We start from the raw sequence: 19680 nt of genomic DNA, 5'->3' as shown, positions 1-19680 counted from the left end.
TAGGTTCATTTAATGACATTAAGTTTAAATTTCATTAAGAAAAACTCATTAATTTAACTGGAAAAGACAAGCATTAAAATGAATAGTTTAATTTAATTTTTAGTGACATGAAAGTGTAAATAAGTTAGAAAACTTAGGGGTATTTTTTAATGGGTACTTTTCTTTTAATAATATAGATTCTTTGCAACAGGCGATTACAAAAAAAGACTAATAAGATTACAAGGAATTGTTTCCAGTGGTGGATTATGGATATTAATGACGGGTGTATTATCTTCAAAACAATGATGGTATTCCGTTTTGGGTAATGGGTGCTAGCTTGGCATTTCTTGACCATTGCAATATTTAATTTTATAAATAGAAAATTAGTACTTGTTGACTTGTTGTAAGTTCAATGTATATGTAGTTATTATGTACGTTACATGACTACGTGTTTAACATGAAAAATATGGAAACAAAGACATTTTTCTTTTCCTTTTTGTGTACTTAGGGCATCTGCATTAATGAACCTTGAGTGAGGTTCATAACTTTAATTTTTTATTATTTTATTTTTATTTTTTCGTTTGATTTAAAAAAAAAAATTAAGCAGACCAATCGCGGGCCACCACGTAGCGTGGGGCTCGCGATACAGTGATGAACCAGGTTCATCCCAGTGAACCTGCAGGAGCTGAGTTCACAAAAAAAAGAATATTTTAATATTTTATTTTTTGGAGAAAAGTGTGAACCTCTGCATTGAAAGTTCAATGCAGATGTTCTAAGTAGTAAATATACTAGTATAGCATTAAATGATAAGTATATGCACATATATACACATCATACATCAAATAATAAATAGGTTTGGTTTACTTGTTACCAAAGTTGTTGAACTAACAGATTAAATGTCCATAAAATCACGAAGAAAAGCTCTTCTTATTATAAAAAAAAAATCTTCACCTAATTTTTTTTTTTTTTTTTTTTTGATAACTCTGGTATCTGGGCAGCCACATTCCCAACTATCCCTCGTAGGGGGTCCAGCGCCCCAACGGAAGGGATGTTAAATCCGCTGTGGCCGGGGCTCGAAGTCGTGATGGCGGACACCTCAGCCGAGGTTCCTTTACCACCAGACCACGAGGCCCGGTTAAAAAAAATGCATGTTGGTTTTCACATTAATGTAGGATTCAGCATTACGTGTGTTTCGTTCCTTTCCGAGCTATCAAAAGAAACAACAAGTACGTCCGTTTAACCGGTGACCAGTATAAGAACATTATTATGAATAAGTAAAGAAAAAATGTAGAGAAATAAAATTATAAGAATAAATTAAAAAAAGATTATTTCTTATCAATCTGAGTGAGGAACGCATTTATTCTATATTACTCTAGAATAAAAAAAATGAAAAAGAATGAAAAAAATTACTCTTTATAAATGGTAAAAAAAATTATTCCTTATAAATGGTAAAAAAAATTTAGGAATGCATTATTCATTTTTATTCTTTGGTCACCAGTTATACCTAAATTTATTTTTATCATTATACCACATCACTACTAGGATCTACTACCCAGTTTCAATCGCATAAGCCAAATTAACAGACAGACAAAAACTGATTTCTTTCAAAAGTATTTTCAAAACTAAAGATATTGCTTACTACATCAGGTCGATCCACTTCCTTGCATATTTCTCTATTCATAAAGTTGAACAAATCGGAATATATTAGTGTTTTCGAATACTTTCTTTATCCATATTGTTTCGTGTGGTCACCAATCGATACTTGTATTTTAGACACGGTCTCTTTTGTTGTTTAGCCCTCCCAAAGTTTTAGTGGGTTTTATGATTTTGATAAAGCCCAATTAAAAAGATTCCTATGATCAAGAGGTATATAGGCTTTATTTGTTTTCTTTTATTTTTTGGTCAAAGGCTTTATTTGTTTTTTAGTCGCCACAAATTACATTCATATACATCACCAATCACTCAGTACAAACCTCATTTGATGAGACTGAGAATCGATTAAAGTTTGAAGTCCGCAGCTACGCTATGCTGCATGCTTGCATATGAAACGAAATCTGATATATAGACTAGCGTCAATATACACACGTGTGTTTGCGTGTACATATAGAAATAATAGATACATGTAAGTGCAGGTAGCTCATGACAGAAATTGACGGAACACAGAGTTACTCTGATTCTATAAAATAGTGGGAAGCTCAAATGCATGTCTTCATTATTTTATTATTATATCTTCTCATGTTCTCAAGCCACGTGACATTCCTCACCCTCGATCTTTTTGCATGCGTATACACACAAATACATATATAGGATGCATATACAATAACTAATGGCGGATACTAATTAAATTATCAGTCCTTTCAAATAAATATTTGTATGAAAGATAGATTTGGGACAGTGGGGTTCGAATGTTTTGTATTTAATTATTCTATCTAAGAAAGAACAGTTGTTAATGCTTGTAAGAATACAAGAGTCATGCACATATCAAGACCTAACATCCAATCCATTAGTATCAATTGTTAAATCACAGTTTAATTACCCTTTCTCTTTCTCTCACTCACTTTTCCTTTTCACCATAAAGCACTAATCGTGTGATCATCATCTTAATGACTACTATATCTCTAAACCCTTCACACACACGTCCTCAACACTTCTCGGCCTCTTATAATTATAACAAACCCATGATATATAAATCCAAACCAACCAGTATCTCTTGTCAAGACCAAACTAAAGTTCGATACGATGTCGAATCTGATTCGAACAGATCTTCCAAAGAAGAGGAAGAGAGGAGAAAGTACGGTTTTTAGGCTGAAGACTTTCGGAGAGACAGGACATCCCGCTGAGCTGAACCAGTTGTCTTTTAGAGACAACCTTGGGAAGCTTCTTGAGTTTGGTCACTTTGAGAGCTCCGGTCTCATGGGAAGTTGGTCCTTTCAGCTCGAGGTTCATCGTCACCCAAATCCTCTATATGTTCTTCTCTTTGTCGTCGAAGAGCCCATCGAAGCCTCTCTTAACCTCCGTTGCAACCATTGCCAATATGTTGGTGACGTCATCTCCCTCTTTCTCTCCACTTCTCTCATTGTCTATATATATTTTGCATATCGATATCTATCTATCTATATGTGTGTGTGCATGCTGATACATCCATAATATGATCAACGATCACAACGTAACAATAAAAAGACCTGATAAGATAATTTAGCTCAACGAGTAAGCATTTTTCGTTGCATATCTATGAAAAATATAACAAGCGGAAAAAAAAATGATATGGTGATCCAAGAGTGTTGGAGGCTCAACCTCTTTTAGAAGGATGATAGTTTCATTGATTCAAATTTCATATGTTAATTTTAATATGTTACATGTAATAGGTCAACAATATGTATTATGCATTTATTTATGGAACATTACAGGTTGGGGAAACCACATGATATGCAACAAGAAGTACCATTTCGTGATCCCCTCAAAGGAAACAATGGCCGCCTTTCTAAAACTAGAAGGAGGAATCTTGGTTTCTCCCGAAAAAGAAAGCCTCTCCCATCTTGTGGAACTTCAAGGCCATGTCCTTCACGGCTTTTTCCACTCCAACGGATTTGGTCACTTGCTCTCAATCAATGGCATCGAGTCCGGTTCCGACTTAACCGGTCATCAAGTCATGGAGTTGTGGGATCGCCTCTGCTCTGGTTTAAAGGCCAGGTATACGTATTAAGATTATAATTATCATCTTTTATATTTGTATACGTTGTGCAATGTTCACGTGATACATATCATATGGTACTAAACCATTCAGCAGAATTCTATGACTTGTCATAAATAATAAAGTTTGGATTTTTAACCATTTAATTCATGGTAGTCAAGTGCTTTAAAGATTCAACACATGGTTGAGAGCAATTTCAACCATACTAGTAACTTTGTTAACTCAAGAAACCACCACTTTATAGAACTTGGGACGAAATTCTGGATTTTAGTTTCGAATTATAGATATTATTCGAATTTTCTCTTTTGCTTTTAGTTATAAATTTCACATATTAGGCCATTTTATTAGAAATGGTAACAATTATTTGTATCTTATTATGTTATGGTATATATGTTGGATATAGGAAAATAGGGTTGAACGATGCATCGCACAAGAAAGGGATGGAACTGAGGCTGCTGCATGGAGTAGCAAAAGGAGAGCCGTGGTTCGGTCGTTGGGGTTACCGGTTCGGGTCAGGGACATACGGAGTGACTCAAAAGATTTACGAGAAGGCACTTGAGTCGGTCCGCTACGTACCCTTGTGTTTGCTTAACCATCACCTAACCAGCCTTAACCGTGAGACTCCAATCCTCTTGTCAAGGTATCAAACTTTATCCACCGAGCCATTGATTACTCTCAGTGATCTCTTCATGTTCATGCTTCATCTCCATTCGCGTCTTCCAAGAGACAACTACATGAATAACTCCCGAAACCAAATCATCTCCATTGATAGTACCAACTGTAGATGGTCTCAAAAACGGATTCAAATGGCTATTAAAGTGGTTATAGAGTCTTTGAAAAGGGTCGAATGCCGGTGGATATCGAGACAAGAAGTGAGGGACGCAGCTAGAAATTACATCGGGGACACGGGTTTGCTTGACTTCGTGTTGAAGTCGCTCGGTAACCAAGTGGTCGGGAACTATTTGGTCCGACGTAGTCTAAACCCGGTGAAGAAAGTGCTAGAGTATTGCTTGGAGGACATATCAAATTTATTACCAAGTAGTAACCATGAACTCACAACCCTTCAAAATCAATATCAAATGGGGAAGACTACTACCACGACGAACGGACATAACAAGATCACAAGAGGTCAAGTGATGAAAGACATGGTATACTTTTACAAACACATTCTTATGGACTACAAGGGAGTGTTAGGCCCCATAGGCATATTGAACCAAATCGGAATGGCTTCAAGGGCTATCCTCGACGCTAAGTACTTCATCAAAGAGTATCACTACATCAGAGATACATTGATGAAAACAATTCAGTTAGATGGAGGTGGCAAATTAGGAATATTCTGCACAATCGCGTGGAAATCTCATCATCATAACAACGACATAAAGATGCCTCCACAAGAATGCATAGTGGTGAACAAAAATGCAACAATGAGTGAAGTGTATAGAGAGGCAGAGAGAGTGTTCAGAGAGATCTATTGGGAACTAAGAGACGTCGTGGTGGATAATCAAAGGGAGATGGCTCCATGGGTCGATGAAATGGCATTGAATGGGAACAAAGGATTGGTGTTAGATGGGAATGTAGGAGTGATGATGAACATTGAAGTGATGAAGTATTATGATGATGAAGATAGTAAGAAGAAGGATAAGAGGATCGAGTGTGAATGTGGAGCGAAGGAGGAAGATGGAGAGAGGATGGTGTGTTGTGATATTTGTGAAGTATGGCAACACACAAGGTGTGTTGGTGTTCAACATAACGAGGAAGTTCCTCTCATTTTTCTTTGTCAAAGCTGTGATCAACATCTTATTCCTCTCTCTTTTTTGCCTTGAAAACCAATCATGTTATAAGCTTTGATTTCTATTTATACTTCATAAAATAATTATATTCCTCACGTGTGTTTATTTGAGAAAAGATCAGATAAAAATAATAAACCAGTTATAATGAACAAAGGTTTAAAACAATTTCAATTTTCTACATGAAAAAAATAAATATTTCTAATTTTCTTTAAATATATTTCATGTATCAAATGTTGCTGAATATGTAAAAGGAAAGAAATTCAATAGTCCACTAATAGTTGAGTTTTTATTTTCATGTTATATATCATCTCATTTTTTCATTCCAAAAATAATTTTACCTTGGATTCATCATATCCCTATACCGATTACAACAGTAAATTATCTATGGTCAATCTACTTTTAATTTTGATAAATCAAAGGAGCTCAAGGAAAGATCTTCGACTTTATCTTTTCTGCCTAATGTGTAACGATGAGATCATCATTTTACCTGGGACAAGAGAGTAAAATTCTATATGCATAACTAATTCAACTCCAATCCATTATCCATATCGTATAAACTACTATAATGTACATCCTAGAAATAGAAAAAGGAGATGAATCATCATTAGACCAACCAACTATTATACCAAACGTTACCTTTTCTACAAAATATAATCTTTAATGCGTTAGACATTCATTGTTTGTAACCTTAACCGCACTGACATATCCCTCGTATCGCAACTCGTAACGAATAGAGATGTAATTAAATTATAACGACTTTAGGTGTGCAAATGCAATGATTGGGTACAAGATAAAAGCCAACTTGGACTGACTGAGTCTAGATACACAGAAGTTGCGTTTGTAACAAACACGAGAGTCAAAGCGTCTCCAAGACGCGTATCTCACACACTACAACACTTATTATATATACTGCAGATACCAAACTTAGAAATATATAAGCACATCAAGAAGACGGAGTTTCAGACTGTATACGATTTGAATCGATGACGATGATGGATCCTCCTGATGCAGATCTCTCCGATCGTACCGGATCAATCGTGATTCGTTCGGTCTGGGCTGAGAATCTCGACTCTGAGTTTGAGCTGATTAGCCGAATCGTCGAAGATTTCCCCTTCATCTCCATGGACACCGAGTTTCCCGGCGTTATTCACAAGGCGGAGCCAGCTCTTCTCCGCCGTGGAAACCCCGGTTATCTCTACAACCTTCTCAAATCCAACGTCGACTCTCTCAGCCTCATCCAAGTCGGCCTCACTCTCTCCGACGCCGACGGCAACCTCCCCGATCTCGGCGGCGACGGGCGTCAATTCATCTGGGAGTTCAACTTCCGCGACTTCGACGTGGACCGCGACCCCCACGCGGCGGACTCGATCGAGCTCCTCCGCCGTCACGGGATCGATTTCGAGCGTAACCGCAGCGAAGGGGTCGTGTCGGAGAGGTTCGCGGAGCTGATGATGTCGTCGGGGCTGATCTGCAACGAGTCGGTGAGCTGGGTGACGTTTCACAGCGCGTACGATTTCGGTTACCTGGTGAAGATCCTCACGCGCCGGGAGCTTCCGAGCTCGCTGGGAGAGTTCCTCCGGCTGCTCAGGGCGTTTTTCGGCGAGAGAGTTTACGATGTGAAGCACATGATGAGGTTCTGCGAGAGGAGATTGTACGGCGGTTTGGACCGGTTGGCTCGGTCGCTTGAGGTTAACCGGGCGGTTGGGAAGTGTCATCAGGCCGGTTCGGATAGCTTGCTGACGTGGCATGCGTTTCAGAGGATGAGGGACTTGTACTTCGTTGAGGATGGGCCGGAGAAACACGCCGGAGTTTTGTACGGTTTAGAGGTTTTTTGAAATGGGGGCTATTATTGGAATTTAAACTAATCAACTTCAGTTTAATAATACAGCATAATGCACATTTGATTTATTTATTACACAATTTAACAATACAAATATAAATCGATTTTTAATATATAGTCGCAAAACAGCGTGCATAATCCACATTTGATTTTTGTTTGATACTTTAATTGTTCTCACATAGTCTTCCATGGTTGAATCATAAAAGAGAAAAAGACAAAAATAGCACTAAATCAAGTTTTTGTTCTCAAACTAGCACTCAAGGTCAAAAGTCACAAAAATAGCACTTAATGTTTTATCAAAAGTCACAAACTTAGGATTTAGAGTTAAAGGGTGGGGTTTAGAATTTAGGGTTTAGGGTTTAGGGTTTAGAGTTTAGGGTTTAGGGTTTAAGGTTTAGAGTTGAGAAATGAGGTTTTGGGGATAAGATTTCAAATTTTGAAAAATAAAAAAATTAAAATTTTCAAAGGATAAACTTATAAATATGCTATTTTGGTCATTTTAGTTTTGGAGTGCTATTTTTGTGATATAAACTTAGAAATGTGCTATTTTGGAAATTTGCCCATCATAAAACATGGATATGAATAGATATCTTAAGTAAAATTTAATTATTCACAATAGCGTAACATATATTCATGAGGACGATCAGTTTGTCGTCTTTAATGAAGAGGTTTGGTGTCAATCATCATCATTATTATCAAGAGGAGTGACATAAAGACGAAGCAATCTCCCAAGTGACTTTCCACGGCTGTCATGTGGTGGCCGAAGATGTGAACAGACGTCCACAAAAGCCCTTGCAATGAGATTGTGATGAGGAGGAGGGTTTATGTCCAAGAAACACCTAAGAAGCTCCTTAAGATCATCTTGTGTTTCGATATCTCTCTCGTCAATCATCTGGTTCATTGAGTTCTTGTAATCTTGGAATGTATTGATTGATTCCTTAGCCATTGCGACGCTCTTGTCAATCTTAGGACAAGGGCTGCGTAACACCGTGGGAGAAACTTGTGGTCCCGGGGTGTAGTAGCTGTGAGATGAAGGCCGAACGGTAGAGCCGCAACTGCATGCCATACAAATGGGCTTGAATATGGTTTTGAGTGTATATTTTCTCTTCTTCTTCAAAGACATTTTTTTTTTAATTACAGAGACGGGAGGAAAAAGAAGTTGAGATGATTGAGTGAGTGTGTTTGGTGTGGGGAAAAGTATGTGAAAAGAGGAACCTTTCTTTTTGTTTTTAACTTAGCTTGAAGATTCAGCATTTCTCTTTGCTTGGGAGATGCTTAACAATTTTGATGATTTGCTCTCTTTTTAAGAAAAATAATTCTATTTGTTTTCAATGTTACTTTTGTAAGTCATGCTATATATCATTTGGAGAAAATTACCTTTTGTGTTTTTCTTGTAAGAACATCCCCGATCTCACTTTATTTTTCAGTCTAAAATAGAGTTTGAAGTAAAAATGCTCCAATTATACTCTATTTTCCATTCTATAATAGAGTGAAAAATACTTCAAATATAGAGTAACTTATTTTTTTTTTGTTCATCACTCTATTTTTTACTCTAAAATAGAGTATTATTGGAGCATACTCAAACTCTATTATAGAGTAACTCTATTTTAGAGTAAAAAATAGAGTAAACCATTGGAAATGGTCTAAAACTACTTCTCGTGTTATTAGGATTTACATATAAAAAAGTGATGTCCAAAAAGAAATCACTCAAACAAAAATGAACTAAATTTTATTTTAAATCAAACAGTACTAATAGCATAAGTAATCAAGACATATTTAGTCTTTAGATTGAGCACATATGTGGTGAGATGAACATTAAAACTCTATTTTTTCTTTCAAAATAGAGTAAAAGTGAATATGAAGTAATAATGCTCCAACCCTACTCAATTTCTCACTCCATTAACAACCAAAAAATAGATTCCTCCATTTATAGAGTAAATTCCAATAGGAGTGAGATATGAAATTAGGTTGGAGCATTATTTACTCAATATTCATTTTTATTCCATTTTAGAAGAAAAAATAGAATTGGGTTGGAAATGCCCTTAGCAGAAGACATCATGAATCTTGTTAGCACAGGAACAATTTTTTCTTCTCCCTATCTCTTGAGATCTCCATTCTTATAATATTTTTTGCTTAACTCAGATTTTCCATCTTAAACTCAGAACTCAAATGCTCTTGCATCTTCCGAATCTCACACATCTTTTATGTAGCTATCAGTATATCATCTACATAGAGCATCAAATATATGACTCATTTTCTAACTTGCTCACATAGACACAACAATCATAATGCTAAATTGACCTATTTAAATTCATGTAAGGTTAATTAGGGGTGCAGCTACTCCACGCTCCAACAATTTGAGGACGGAAGAGAGAAATCTAATAGCTTTGAATAATATTTTCTTGTGGGAGAGGTTTTGGTTGTAGAGGAAAGGTTATTATAGTAACGTTTTAGTATACCACATAGCACATTTGAAAACTTTTTAAGCACCTGATTAAAATCCTATTAAAACGTTTGGCATTTTCACTTGAGAATGAATCTTAAGAAATCAAATGGGTTAAAGGCTATTCTACAAATGCTGATAGGCTAAAAACGAAGAAAAAAAAAACAACAGAGGGTTGCTTTCTCAAGTTTTATTTTGCAATGCTAATTGCTATGATAACGCATGCAGCTACTATACAAGTACAACATAACTATGGATATACAGATATGCGGTGGTGTTTGTAGTGTAGTAAGGTAACTTCAGCTACTTGTCGATCTCTTAGCAGTGGATTGTTCTGGTTTTGGGCTCGACGTAGTTTGTGACTGTTCCATGGTTGTGTTGCTCGGTCCAGCGCCTTGATCAAATGAAACCATCTGGTTCCAGGTCGGTTCAGCTAATGATTATGAGTGAAGGAGCTCTAAACAGATTTAATATTTGGAAACGGAAAAAAAAAACTTCAAAAGCTAAAAGAGAGATTTAAATCAAAGCAGAGAAAGTGACGGAATCAAGGATACATTCGTTTGGCCACATGTCTGTGATGCTGACTTCGCCTACCTCTGACCGAAGCCAGTAATCTACATCCATCTGTGCATAATGTAACACTCAGATAATTAATTAATTAAGCTTTGAAAATCTGATTTGCATATGATCTTACTATTCCTGGCTATATGTTGCCTTCTGAAGTGTGTAGATTGCGATTATGCAAGTGGTGAAATCATTTTTAACTTTTTAAGGAAGAAGAAGAAGTTGGGACTTACATCCAAATCTGGAGGAACAATCTTCATGATACCATCAACAAAGTCATGAGATTCGATGTCGGAGGAAACTCTTTGTGTATCATCAACTGCCTGTGTTTCCATGTTTTTGATGGTGATGTCCTCTTTCATTGGCATGGAAACATCTTGGTTATCAGGGAGACCAGACGTTGATGGAACATTTGAAGGTTCATCAGCATTAGGAATGTCCTCAAATGTCTCTTCGAATTGACTTGTATAACAAAATAAAATGTCAGTCTCACTTCAGTTTTATAAATCCAATTGAGGACAGGATTTACCTGACGAGATACACGTCTATTGGTCCCATAGTGCTTCTCAAAATTATTCTATATCTCCTCTGAGGATAACCACCAGCCTGTTTAATGGAAGGATAAGTAATGGAAATAATTACATACAATGTCTCGCTCATTTGGTATTGTGTGCTCTTAAGCTTTACCTCATCAGGATCTGGCACCTCAAGAGTTGTTCCATGTGGTGCCTTTACAGCGATCAGCGTACTATTCTAAAAGGCATGAGAGACACCAGAAAATCAGTTTTTTTTTCCCAGTGAGTAGAATGCAAGGGAAAGAGAAACACGTAATTACTAGAAGGAGACCAAACCTGGAAGCATGGTAGGTTCTTAATGTCGTCTTCAGTAACAAACAGAAGCCTAAAAGGTGCAGAGTCAGAGCAAATAGGTATATTGTTATTGTAGTGTGCATGTCGCCAGGAGAGTAGGAGAAGCTTACCTTTTATTGTTTTCATCCTCGCTCAAGCTTGTTAATCTTTCTTGTGATTCTCTGCAACCAGGTTGACTGTCAATAAGATACAGAAAACAAAGCAGAAACGGAAAAGAAAATGATCATCGAGAATACCTGATCTGGTCATCCAATTTTGCCTCCTCAAATGAAAGGTTTTGTATTTCATCCTGTTTGAGGATTGAGGGATAACAAAATGTCAAACTAATTAATGAAAGTATGAATAATCTGAATAGTTTTTCAAACAGAAAACCGAAACAAGAAATAAATGAGTGACTAAGACTTCAAAAGAATTGCAGTAACCAATCATTCACTTACAAACAGATGTGTGTTTAGACTATATGAGAAACATAAAATAAAAACGCCTCCTTCAAATGTACTAGCAGAAAGTACAATACAGAGCTTTTGGTTACTAGTATCCTAGTTACCTCTTTAACAGTTAAGATCGCGAAGAAAAGGTATAACAAGAACTCTACTAATGCGGATTCATACGATGTTCAGGAAAGACAATGTGACTTATTATAAGAACGATTATTAAAATTGATGATAATATACTGAGCAATGCAGAACATATTTTGCAGTGGAACATCTGACAGTGACAGGTAAAGGAACATCTACGCATGCTATATACCTGTAGGTTAGCTATGTTTTCCATTGTTTCGCCTGGGTTTGAGACATCGAGGCCCCTAAGAGAGACAAAAGAAAACTCAGAAAACGTGACTAATAATACATGAGGTATCAAATCAAAAGAATCTAAGATGTGATATTCATATGATATCCTTACTTCCACTTAATCCTGTTCTTGAGTGTCTTCTCTATCAGACCTATTCCTTCTAAAACATTGGTTATATCGTATATCCGCCTCTTTTGTACCTGCATCAACACGAAAATGCATCAAAGATTTGACAGAAATTAATACATCAAGAGGGTTGGTAAGGAGTATGAATATGCCACCTCTAAAGTATCAGCTGCTTTATTCAGATCAAGAATACCATCCTCTGCTTGTTTTATCAGATTGATAAATTTCTTTGTCAAAAGAGCTGAAGCACATTAGATCATATATTATTACAGAGAAAAAAAACGAAGGAAAGATTTATCATTGAAAATAAATATTAGTTTGTGCTATAAGTTATTACCTAGCGAGCTATCATATCGACAAGAACCAGCCTGTGCCAAGTTATTTCCAGGAGAACCTGCCAACAAAAAAAAGATCCTTCTCACTACATTACAAGGGTCCCTCCCATTCTCTTTTTTCATGTAACTGTTAGGCCGCAATTATTAGATGAAACCAATAAAGAAAGGTTTAGCTCAGATGACCACCACATATAAGTAAACAAACATTTATGGTTCCTGATAACAGTTGTCTGTGTAGGTAGATAAGAAACACAGAGCATTTCAGTCCAAAACTCACCTGCATTAGCCTTCACTGATCTAGATGATTTCTTGGCCTTCCCTCCTTTCGCTGGCACAGGTGTTTGGAGAAGACCGGCATTCAATTCACTAGGCTCATCCATCTGGTTTACCAAATCTGTCTTCCGCTTCAGCTGCTCAATAAATAAAAAAAACAGTCTTGTAGAGTTAAATACACCAAACTTGAAAAAAAAGCGAAAGCTTTAAGCAGATGAATAACTAACTGAAGCTGACAGACACTCCACGCTTAATTTCTATAAGCTTATCCTATCAGCACCATACTACTGTCACTCCACTGAGTCTAAAAGCATAAGGCAAACCATAAACTCCAACGGCCAACAAAGCAAAACTCAGAGAGTAATTTAACTCAACAGAGGCACTCATCTAATACTAAATTAGCAAGAACATGAAACACCACAAACCCTAGAACAGCAGCTAAACTAATCATAGACTATATACTAACTTGCAATACGCAATGCAATCAGAGTGGCTAAACGCGATTACACCACCGTCAAATCAGATTCTCATCGCTTATGATATTCCAATATTGTTAAAATTAGCCAAAGCCTAAAACACGAGAATTATAAACCGATAACTTCAAAATTCACAACCTAAAACCCTAACTAAAAGACTTACGGAAGATTTGATAACAATTTCCTCGGAAACCTGATCAAGACCTCCGCCTCCGTGCGTCTCCGCCGCGTCAAATCGGTGATACTCGCCGGGAGCAACTAACGGAGGCTTCATAGAAGCCGCAGAAGGATGATGCTGCCGCTTAGACGGCGGATTATGCTCGGGTCGTTGGTGAGAGTCCGACATGGGAGCGAATCTCGAGAATCCGCACCACCGCAAACGAAACGGCAATCTCGGGGATAGAGAATCTCTCCAGAAATTGAGATCTCCGGGAGGCGGAGATCCTAACGGAGGCGGATCTGCGGCTGGGAGTGCGGGGATTCCGGGAAGGGAATGTGAGGAGGAGATCGGCGAGACGAGAAAAAAAAAAAAAGCGGGAGAGGAAGAGGAAGAGGAAGAGGAAAAAAAGTAAAGAGACGGTGGGAGACGAGGAGAAAACGAGGGAATGAGTTGCGTTTGGTTTAGATAACTGATGTGGAGGGAAGGAAGAATCGCACAATCTTTTTTTCTCTCTTGACTAAATATCACTGCGTGGAAGGCTAAGCTAGAAAGGATTCTACACTCAGGTCTGTGGTTCGAATCCAATTGTAATGCTATAATAAATCAGTTTTAAAAACTAAATATCCCTACAAATAATCCTCTCTCTTTTTTTTTTTTAATTATAATTATTAGATTTCCGGTTTTATAATAAATTAAATATAAAGGTTTTAAGTCAAGCAATCAACAAAGCTATGCAATCTAGTTATGAAAATTAAAAATTGGAGCTGAATTAATGAAGCTTATATGTTCTAAAAATATGTATATATTCATATAAACCAATTGGTGATAAGTGAAATGGTCCATCGATGGTTCTTTAAGCGTCAATCTCGGAATGTTCGGACAAAGATCGATGAGCCAACTTTAGGCCAGATCGACGTGGATCGGGTTGGACTGCGTGGATCGGGCTCTGATACCAATGTTAAGCTAGATGAGCTTCTAACCTAAAACTAATTGGTGATAAATAAAATGGTTCATCTATCTTATATATTACTTAAAATCTCTTCCAATTACCGATTTGATACACTTTGTGTCTAATAGAGCCAACATCTAATATAAATGAAAGTCACAATGTGACTAGTACTATAGAATAATTGGTTCAATATTTATGCATTGATGGTTTAATCAGCATACCAAAACTTTTGTTTGATTTTTATTGATTATATTGAATTAAAGATTCCAAACCGTTTAAGCCCCCATGGAACTGGTTAAACCTCTCTCTAGTTTGAATTGATCTCAATTTTGTCGACTAAATTTAGTTTAAACTATAAAAGTGATAGGTTGTTTTTAGCAAAAAAAAAAAAAGGTGATAGTTGACCCAGTAACGGAGCAGATGAACACTAATGATATGTTGACCCAGAAAGAAACCATTACAGAAAACAGAAAACTATTTATGTTTTGAGTTTTGAGATAAAATCCAAATTAAATCCACCAGCTCATACAACTTTTGGCAATGTTAAGACAACTGAATAGAAAACATTTGTTTATCTGAATGCAGACACTTGTATCCCATTTAAACACACAAGCTCAAGTGTAAAGTAATCAAAAGAGACGCTAAGACTTTGAAAAAGCTTGAGCTGTTTAAAAAAAAAGAAAGAAACGCAGCCACCATTTTTGTTTTACTTGAACAAATGGGCAAGATCAGGGTCATCCAAATCAACATCAAGCGATCCATTCAACCGCATGAACTCGATGTAGCTATCAGGAGGAGTGATGGCACGAGTGTTCTTCGGTTTGAATCCCTGAACTCTCTGTAGATCTCTTGCAAGCCAACGCATAAAAGCCCTGTCTACTGGAGGTACAACCTTCAAGTGGATCTCTTCGCGTTCTTCTTTCACAGTTGTTGTAGCTTTGTTCCCCATCTTTAAAACCACGAATAAAAACACCTTGGCCTATATAGAGTATTGTCACACAACCTTTTAGCGGGATGCAATTTAGGGTGGTTTAATAACACAACAATCTATAATCTCTCCATCACCTAAAGGAAACATTCACACAGCATTGAAATTCTTCATAAGCTAGATAAGTAGTAACATTTAGGAGCATCAACCCCTTATATCAAATTATACACATCAATGGAATTGTCATATTCTGCATCCATTTTACAACGAAATCAGCATCATCACGAGCTATCTTGTTTTTGAAAAAGCATATGAATTTCAAGTAAATTGCATTGAATAAGAATAAGATCGCATAGTATGAGTGATCCACAAGTTCAAGACAGCTCTTTAATTTCTGTTACTATGTACGGAAAACAAGGTGGTCCTAAACAATCCAATCAGCGATAATTTAAAACCTAGCCAGCAAAATTAGTCGTACCTGGATCAAAGAACCGGGAATCTCAAATAACAGGAGGTATGTAAGCAAGACAGAAAATTTCGGCAGTTTACCTTTCAATCAGAGAGAACATCCAGAAATCGATAGTGGAAGTCACTGGAAGTTGAAGAATTTCGGACCAGACACAGTGCTTGTCGTCTCTGGTCCACTAGCTCTAATCCAGAGAACAGAAGTAACCCAGACGGCATCTTATCAAATATTGCGTTAACATGTATGGGCTTTATGTTGGTTTCTTGGTAAGGCCCAACTTATTAACAGCCCATTAAATCGCACGTTTTAACATTTTTTCTTGTTGCCTTTTTTTTTTTTTTGCCTTATATTTTGGTTTGACATTGACAATGTGGCTGGCCACAAGTGTATGCGTTGGTTCATTGGTTGGTTACTTACAAACGTCATTAAATCAACAGCGGCACGCGGCAAGTAAGAAGTTTGTTGAGGAGCTAAAGTTATCGAATTTCTTTTTGCGTTAAGAATCTTCTGTAAACTAAACTTCTAAAAAGCGTGTCAACTTTTAAAAATTTCACACAAAAGAAAAAATGTAACTAAAAGGGAGAAACAAGTAAGGAGTATTGTGCTTCACGCTACGTATACCGTAAGGGCGTGCAAATGTCACTAACATGAAGATGATTCCACACCTCACATGTGAGTATGTGACAGTGACTATATGAGTCTCTTGTGTATCTCACCACCAACAACATATACACAACAATTGATCCAAAACAACAACAAACAGTGGAAGAAGATACTTAATTTTAGTACAATGTAAACTCTCCATGGTTTTGTTTTCCATGAAACATGATCCACAAAGAAACCTTTGGTACAATACCTTTTTAGTTTTTACTAATCCACTACAATTATCTATACACTAGAGATAAATATAGCTACTATTCTTTCTTTCTTTTTCTGAAAAAGGGCTATAGCTACTATTCTTCATGAGCTTTAGATTACTATTTTAACTAAATTTTCAACTTTTTCATTCCACAAATTATATCCAGTAGCTACATAGTCGTTTTCATGTGCCTCTTATATCCAACTAGAAAATAAAACCACCCTTGTAAGCTTTGCCTAATCCTGGCATTTCTTGTGCAGGCTGCAGAGTCAAAATGTCACCTAGTTAATGATAATATTCATGTGATCGATTTTTTTAATATTTTTGTCAACAATATATATTATGAATATTGTAAAACCGGGTGATAAATTTGACGTGGGTATATAATTTGAAAGCATATCTTTTAAATTATCAAAATTTACCTAAAGAAAAAGAATCATTTCTTGAACAATCTTAAAAGAATAATTAACAGCAAAGCGCTCTAACATACCTTTATCTCCTTTATTCGTCTAAAAAAAATATTCGTCTTCTTTTTATCATACGTCAACAGCACATTGCTGAGCAAGCTGGTCCTTGATCGCAGGACCGGCGCCGACTACCTGGCCGGAGAAGGGAATGAACGCCGGACAGTTAACGAGGAGCCGATAACATCCAGATACCCACGAGCCTACTTTCCACTTAACGCAACCGTCGATCTTGATGTTTAGAAGCACCATCCCGGCGTTTATGTCTTCCTTCAGTGCCGGAGTCAGGTAAGGATCCACTGGCACGGCGGATCCAATCAGAACCGGCGACCACACTGTCACTTCCAGATGGCCTTGATACGTTTCCGGCAGTAGATTCGCCAAGGTCACCTAGTTAATAAAACATAATTTAAGGTGTGTCATGTTTTTTGGATTAACGACAAAATATAATACATTTTGCTGATCCATAAACAGCAGGATCTGGACTTAGACAACTGAAACATTCCCCTATGACACCAAAAATTTAATTTAATCATTTGTCAATATAAGTTCCTAAATTGTAAAAATGAGTTCGAAAAAAAAAAAAAAAAGTTCCTAAATTGTAGAAAAATAATATCAACACTTTTACTAAACTGTGAAATTCGATAAAATCTCATGGTCGGTCCTGATTTTAGCAACGAATATATAGATAATACACACGCAAAATATCGAATTAAAACACAAGAGGTTACCTCTTGGTTGCGGTACGAAGCATAGATGTCGAGGCGGTCGTAGAAAACTCCGATTTTGTCGTTTGGGTTGCGAGAAGAGAGAGTTACTTGGAGATTTGAACTGAGTAAATTAGGCTGTGAGATGTTGAACTCGTAAATGGTAACGTCTTGCAGGACAAAACGCGGTTTGTGCGGGTGAAGTATTGCCCAGACAAAGAAAATCACAACCGCAACCGTAGCGACAAGGCCTATAAATCCGTACACTACGCGTCTCGTTGCCGCCTCCGCATATTTGCGGTACTCGAACTTGCACTCTTTTTCCGTCATTGTAGCGTTTGGTTGCGTTCAACGTTTTGGTTCGAGAGAGAGTTGTTTGTTTGGTGGGTGAAGAGATTGGAATAAGCCGTAATGAAGTTTTGAGGGCTACTTATTATGTGAAATGGAGCCTTTGTGGTTAATGTTAAGGTAAATAAATGTATCGTAATTTTCAATCAATCATTTCCTTGGAAACAATTTATTAAGTAATCCTATGTTTCCATTTGTAACCACATTGTTAAATTGTTGTAAACCTAAAGTTTGGACTCTCTTTTAATATGGTTACTGTTAACTTAGTGAAAAATTCGGAAAAGTTGTTTTTAGTCCATCATCAATTGTCGAAATAATTTACTCACAATTTTGGAGTACCAAATAAACAATTACCATGAGAAAGCCCTTTGGAGATGAGAGACGAATCCTATTTTTGCAGCGACATATCGTTTCTCTTTATTTTGGCAAGGAATTGAGAAACAGATGATCTGATGTATCATATAAGATATATGCTTTGACAAAAATTGTTTTCTTTAGCAATATTTATAGCTAAATGATCATAATTTCATATTTACATTCATTATAGATCGCATAACAATATATGCTTTCCTCTTTTAACTATGATCAATAAAAGGTATACTTTATATGTTCAACTACATTTTTATAATTTGTTTGAATGTCATATTATATGTATATATACTACTTTGACATAAAGGTACTATCACATTTTTGTTATTTATTAATTATCCTTAATATGAAAGAAGATAGATGAAATGTTCTTTGGAATGATTTATGGAGGTTTTAGATACGCGGTATAAATGGATAACTTATTCATGGTATAAAGTGAAAGTTGATTAATTCACTGTTAACAAATGACTGCACATGTATTTATCCGATTTAGAGGAAGGATATTAGAGCATGTTTATCCCTGAAGAAACCCATTTCTTAGGTTTTTTTTGTTTAAAAAATTAAAAATTAAAAAGCAAATCAATCGCGGGCCGCCACGAGTCAGTGGGGCCCGCGAACAGTCTAAGAAACTCACTAAAATCGGTTCTTAATTAGTAGTTTTTGTAACCGATCCTTAAGGGTTTTGTGGGGACCCACACACTAAGAACCTCACTAAGAACCCCGGATAAACATGCTCTTAGCCTATTAGGTGTTAGCTAATTACAAGAAGCACTACAAGAAGCACTACAAGAAAACATCGTAATTCTGACGGACATTCTGACGGAAAATGAGATCCTCGGAATATTCCGACAAATTTGCCGATGAAATACCGAGGAAATTATATTCCTCGGAAAACACCGGCGAATATCCGAGGATATATTATAGCCGTTAGAGAGCCGTTGGGTGATTTTAAAAATTCCGAGGAAAGAGCCGTTGCCGTCGGGATTCCGTCGGAATTTCCTCGGTACTGTTGGCAGCATTTCTTTTATAAATACCCGCACCCCCAACCTCTTCATTCACTCCATTTCTTCATCCTCTCACATACTATATTTACACACGAATTTGATTGAAAAAAGCATGTCTTCTTCAAATTATTATCGTTCTTGGATCGATCGACCTCATTTGGATCCGAACACGAGATTGCTTACGGAAGAATACCAACAAGGTATAACCGAATTCATGGGGTTAGTTCAACGACAACCGGAAGCAGAAA

At 36.7% G+C, this 19680-nt stretch overlaps 5 protein-coding genes and 1 pseudogene across 6 annotated transcripts; 2 read left to right on the top strand and 4 right to left on the bottom strand.

Moving 5' to 3' along the window:
- Positions 1–2634: 2634 nt before the first annotated feature.
- LOC106316680 (PHD finger protein MALE STERILITY 1) lies at positions 2635–5550 on the top strand. The gene is made up of 3 exons (XM_013754565.1): positions 2635–3019; positions 3387–3669; positions 4074–5550. Exons 1-3 carry the CDS (start codon positions 2719–2721, stop codon positions 5491–5493), a joined length of 2004 nt encoding a protein of 667 aa, XP_013610019.1. The 5' UTR covers positions 2635–2718; the 3' UTR covers positions 5494–5550.
- A 744-nt stretch (positions 5551–6294) lies between these two features.
- On the top strand, positions 6295–7368 carry LOC106313948 (probable CCR4-associated factor 1 homolog 11). The gene has a single exon (XM_013751885.1). The coding sequence runs from the start codon at positions 6444–6446 to the stop codon at positions 7293–7295; it is 852 nt and encodes a 283-aa protein (XP_013607339.1). The 5' UTR covers positions 6295–6443; the 3' UTR covers positions 7296–7368.
- A 411-nt stretch (positions 7369–7779) lies between these two features.
- Positions 7780–8654, bottom strand: LOC106317165 (annotated as a pseudogene).
- Positions 8655–9824: 1170 nt separating this feature from the next.
- On the bottom strand, positions 9825–13817 carry LOC106315577 (transcription factor E2FB). The gene is made up of 14 exons (XM_013753344.1): positions 13342–13817; positions 12707–12839; positions 12432–12488; positions 12250–12335; positions 12080–12168; positions 11927–11981; positions 11413–11465; positions 11287–11337; positions 11159–11207; positions 10995–11060; positions 10837–10913; positions 10541–10769; positions 10298–10367; positions 9825–10176 (listed from the first exon to the last, which is right to left on the bottom strand). The coding sequence occupies exons 1-14, from the start codon at positions 13522–13524 to the stop codon at positions 10043–10045; spliced, it is 1332 nt and encodes a 443-aa protein (XP_013608798.1). The 5' UTR covers positions 13525–13817; the 3' UTR covers positions 9825–10042.
- A 927-nt stretch (positions 13818–14744) lies between these two features.
- Positions 14745–15887, bottom strand: LOC106315830. 2 transcript variants are annotated; one of them, XM_013753657.1, is made up of 2 exons: positions 15694–15779; positions 14745–15266 (listed from the first exon to the last, which is right to left on the bottom strand). In XM_013753657.1, exon 2 carries the CDS (start codon positions 15234–15236, stop codon positions 14994–14996), a length of 243 nt encoding a protein of 80 aa, XP_013609111.1. In that variant the 5' UTR covers positions 15237–15266; positions 15694–15779; the 3' UTR covers positions 14745–14993. The 2 variants fall into 2 exon arrangements, 1 of the variants encoding a protein (XP_013609111.1); XR_001264660.1 differs by having other exon boundaries at positions 14755–15266; positions 15765–15887.
- Positions 15888–16661: 774 nt separating this feature from the next.
- On the bottom strand, positions 16662–18127 carry LOC106316343 (protein YLS9-like). Its single transcript, XM_013754220.1, has 3 exons — positions 17736–18127; positions 17031–17394; positions 16662–16801 (listed from the first exon to the last, which is right to left on the bottom strand). Exons 1-2 carry the CDS (start codon positions 18039–18041, stop codon positions 17077–17079), a joined length of 624 nt encoding a protein of 207 aa, XP_013609674.1. The 5' UTR covers positions 18042–18127; the 3' UTR covers positions 16662–16801; positions 17031–17076.
- Positions 18128–19680: the final 1553 nt, after the last annotated feature.

This window comes from Brassica oleracea, chromosome C9, assembly GCF_000695525.1.
Source record: "Brassica oleracea var. oleracea cultivar TO1000 chromosome C9, BOL, whole genome shotgun sequence".
In the NCBI taxonomy this organism is placed as follows: Eukaryota; Viridiplantae; Streptophyta; class Magnoliopsida; order Brassicales; family Brassicaceae; genus Brassica; species Brassica oleracea.
Note: the sequence above shows the minus strand (reverse complement) of the source record. Positions and strands in the feature narration are given on the sequence as shown.

Bases quoted from the DNA above. Each gene is read 5' to 3' on its own strand.
- LOC106315577 (XM_013753344.1), bottom strand. From the start codon at position 13,524: ATGTCGGACTCTCACCAACGACCCGAGCATAATCCGCCGTCTAAGCGG. The intron at 12,169-12,249 runs GTGGCATATTCA...GTGTTGATGCAG, and splicing joins AAGCAGCTGATACTTTAGAG to GTACAAAAGAGGCGGATATA. The intron at 11,982-12,079 runs GTAAGGATATCA...TGTCTCTCTTAG, and splicing joins AAGAACAGGATTAAGTGGAA to GGGCCTCGATGTCTCAAACC.
- LOC106315830 (XM_013753657.1), bottom strand. From the start codon at position 15,236: ATGGGGAACAAAGCTACAACAACTGTGAAAGAAGAACGCGAAGAGATC.
- LOC106313948 (XM_013751885.1), top strand. From the start codon at position 6,444: ATGACGATGATGGATCCTCCTGATGCAGATCTCTCCGATCGTACCGGA.
- LOC106316680 (XM_013754565.1), top strand. From the start codon at position 2,719: ATGTCGAATCTGATTCGAACAGATCTTCCAAAGAAGAGGAAGAGAGGA. The intron at 3,020-3,386 runs GTGACGTCATCT...GGAACATTACAG, and splicing joins CAACCATTGCCAATATGTTG to GTTGGGGAAACCACATGATA. The intron at 3,670-4,073 runs GTATACGTATTA...TGTTGGATATAG, and splicing joins TGCTCTGGTTTAAAGGCCAG to GAAAATAGGGTTGAACGATG.
- LOC106316343 (XM_013754220.1), bottom strand. From the start codon at position 18,041: ATGACGGAAAAAGAGTGCAAGTTCGAGTACCGCAAATATGCGGAGGCG. The intron at 17,395-17,735 runs GTAACCTCTTGT...TTTATTAACTAG, and splicing joins CTTCGTACCGCAACCAAGAG to GTGACCTTGGCGAATCTACT.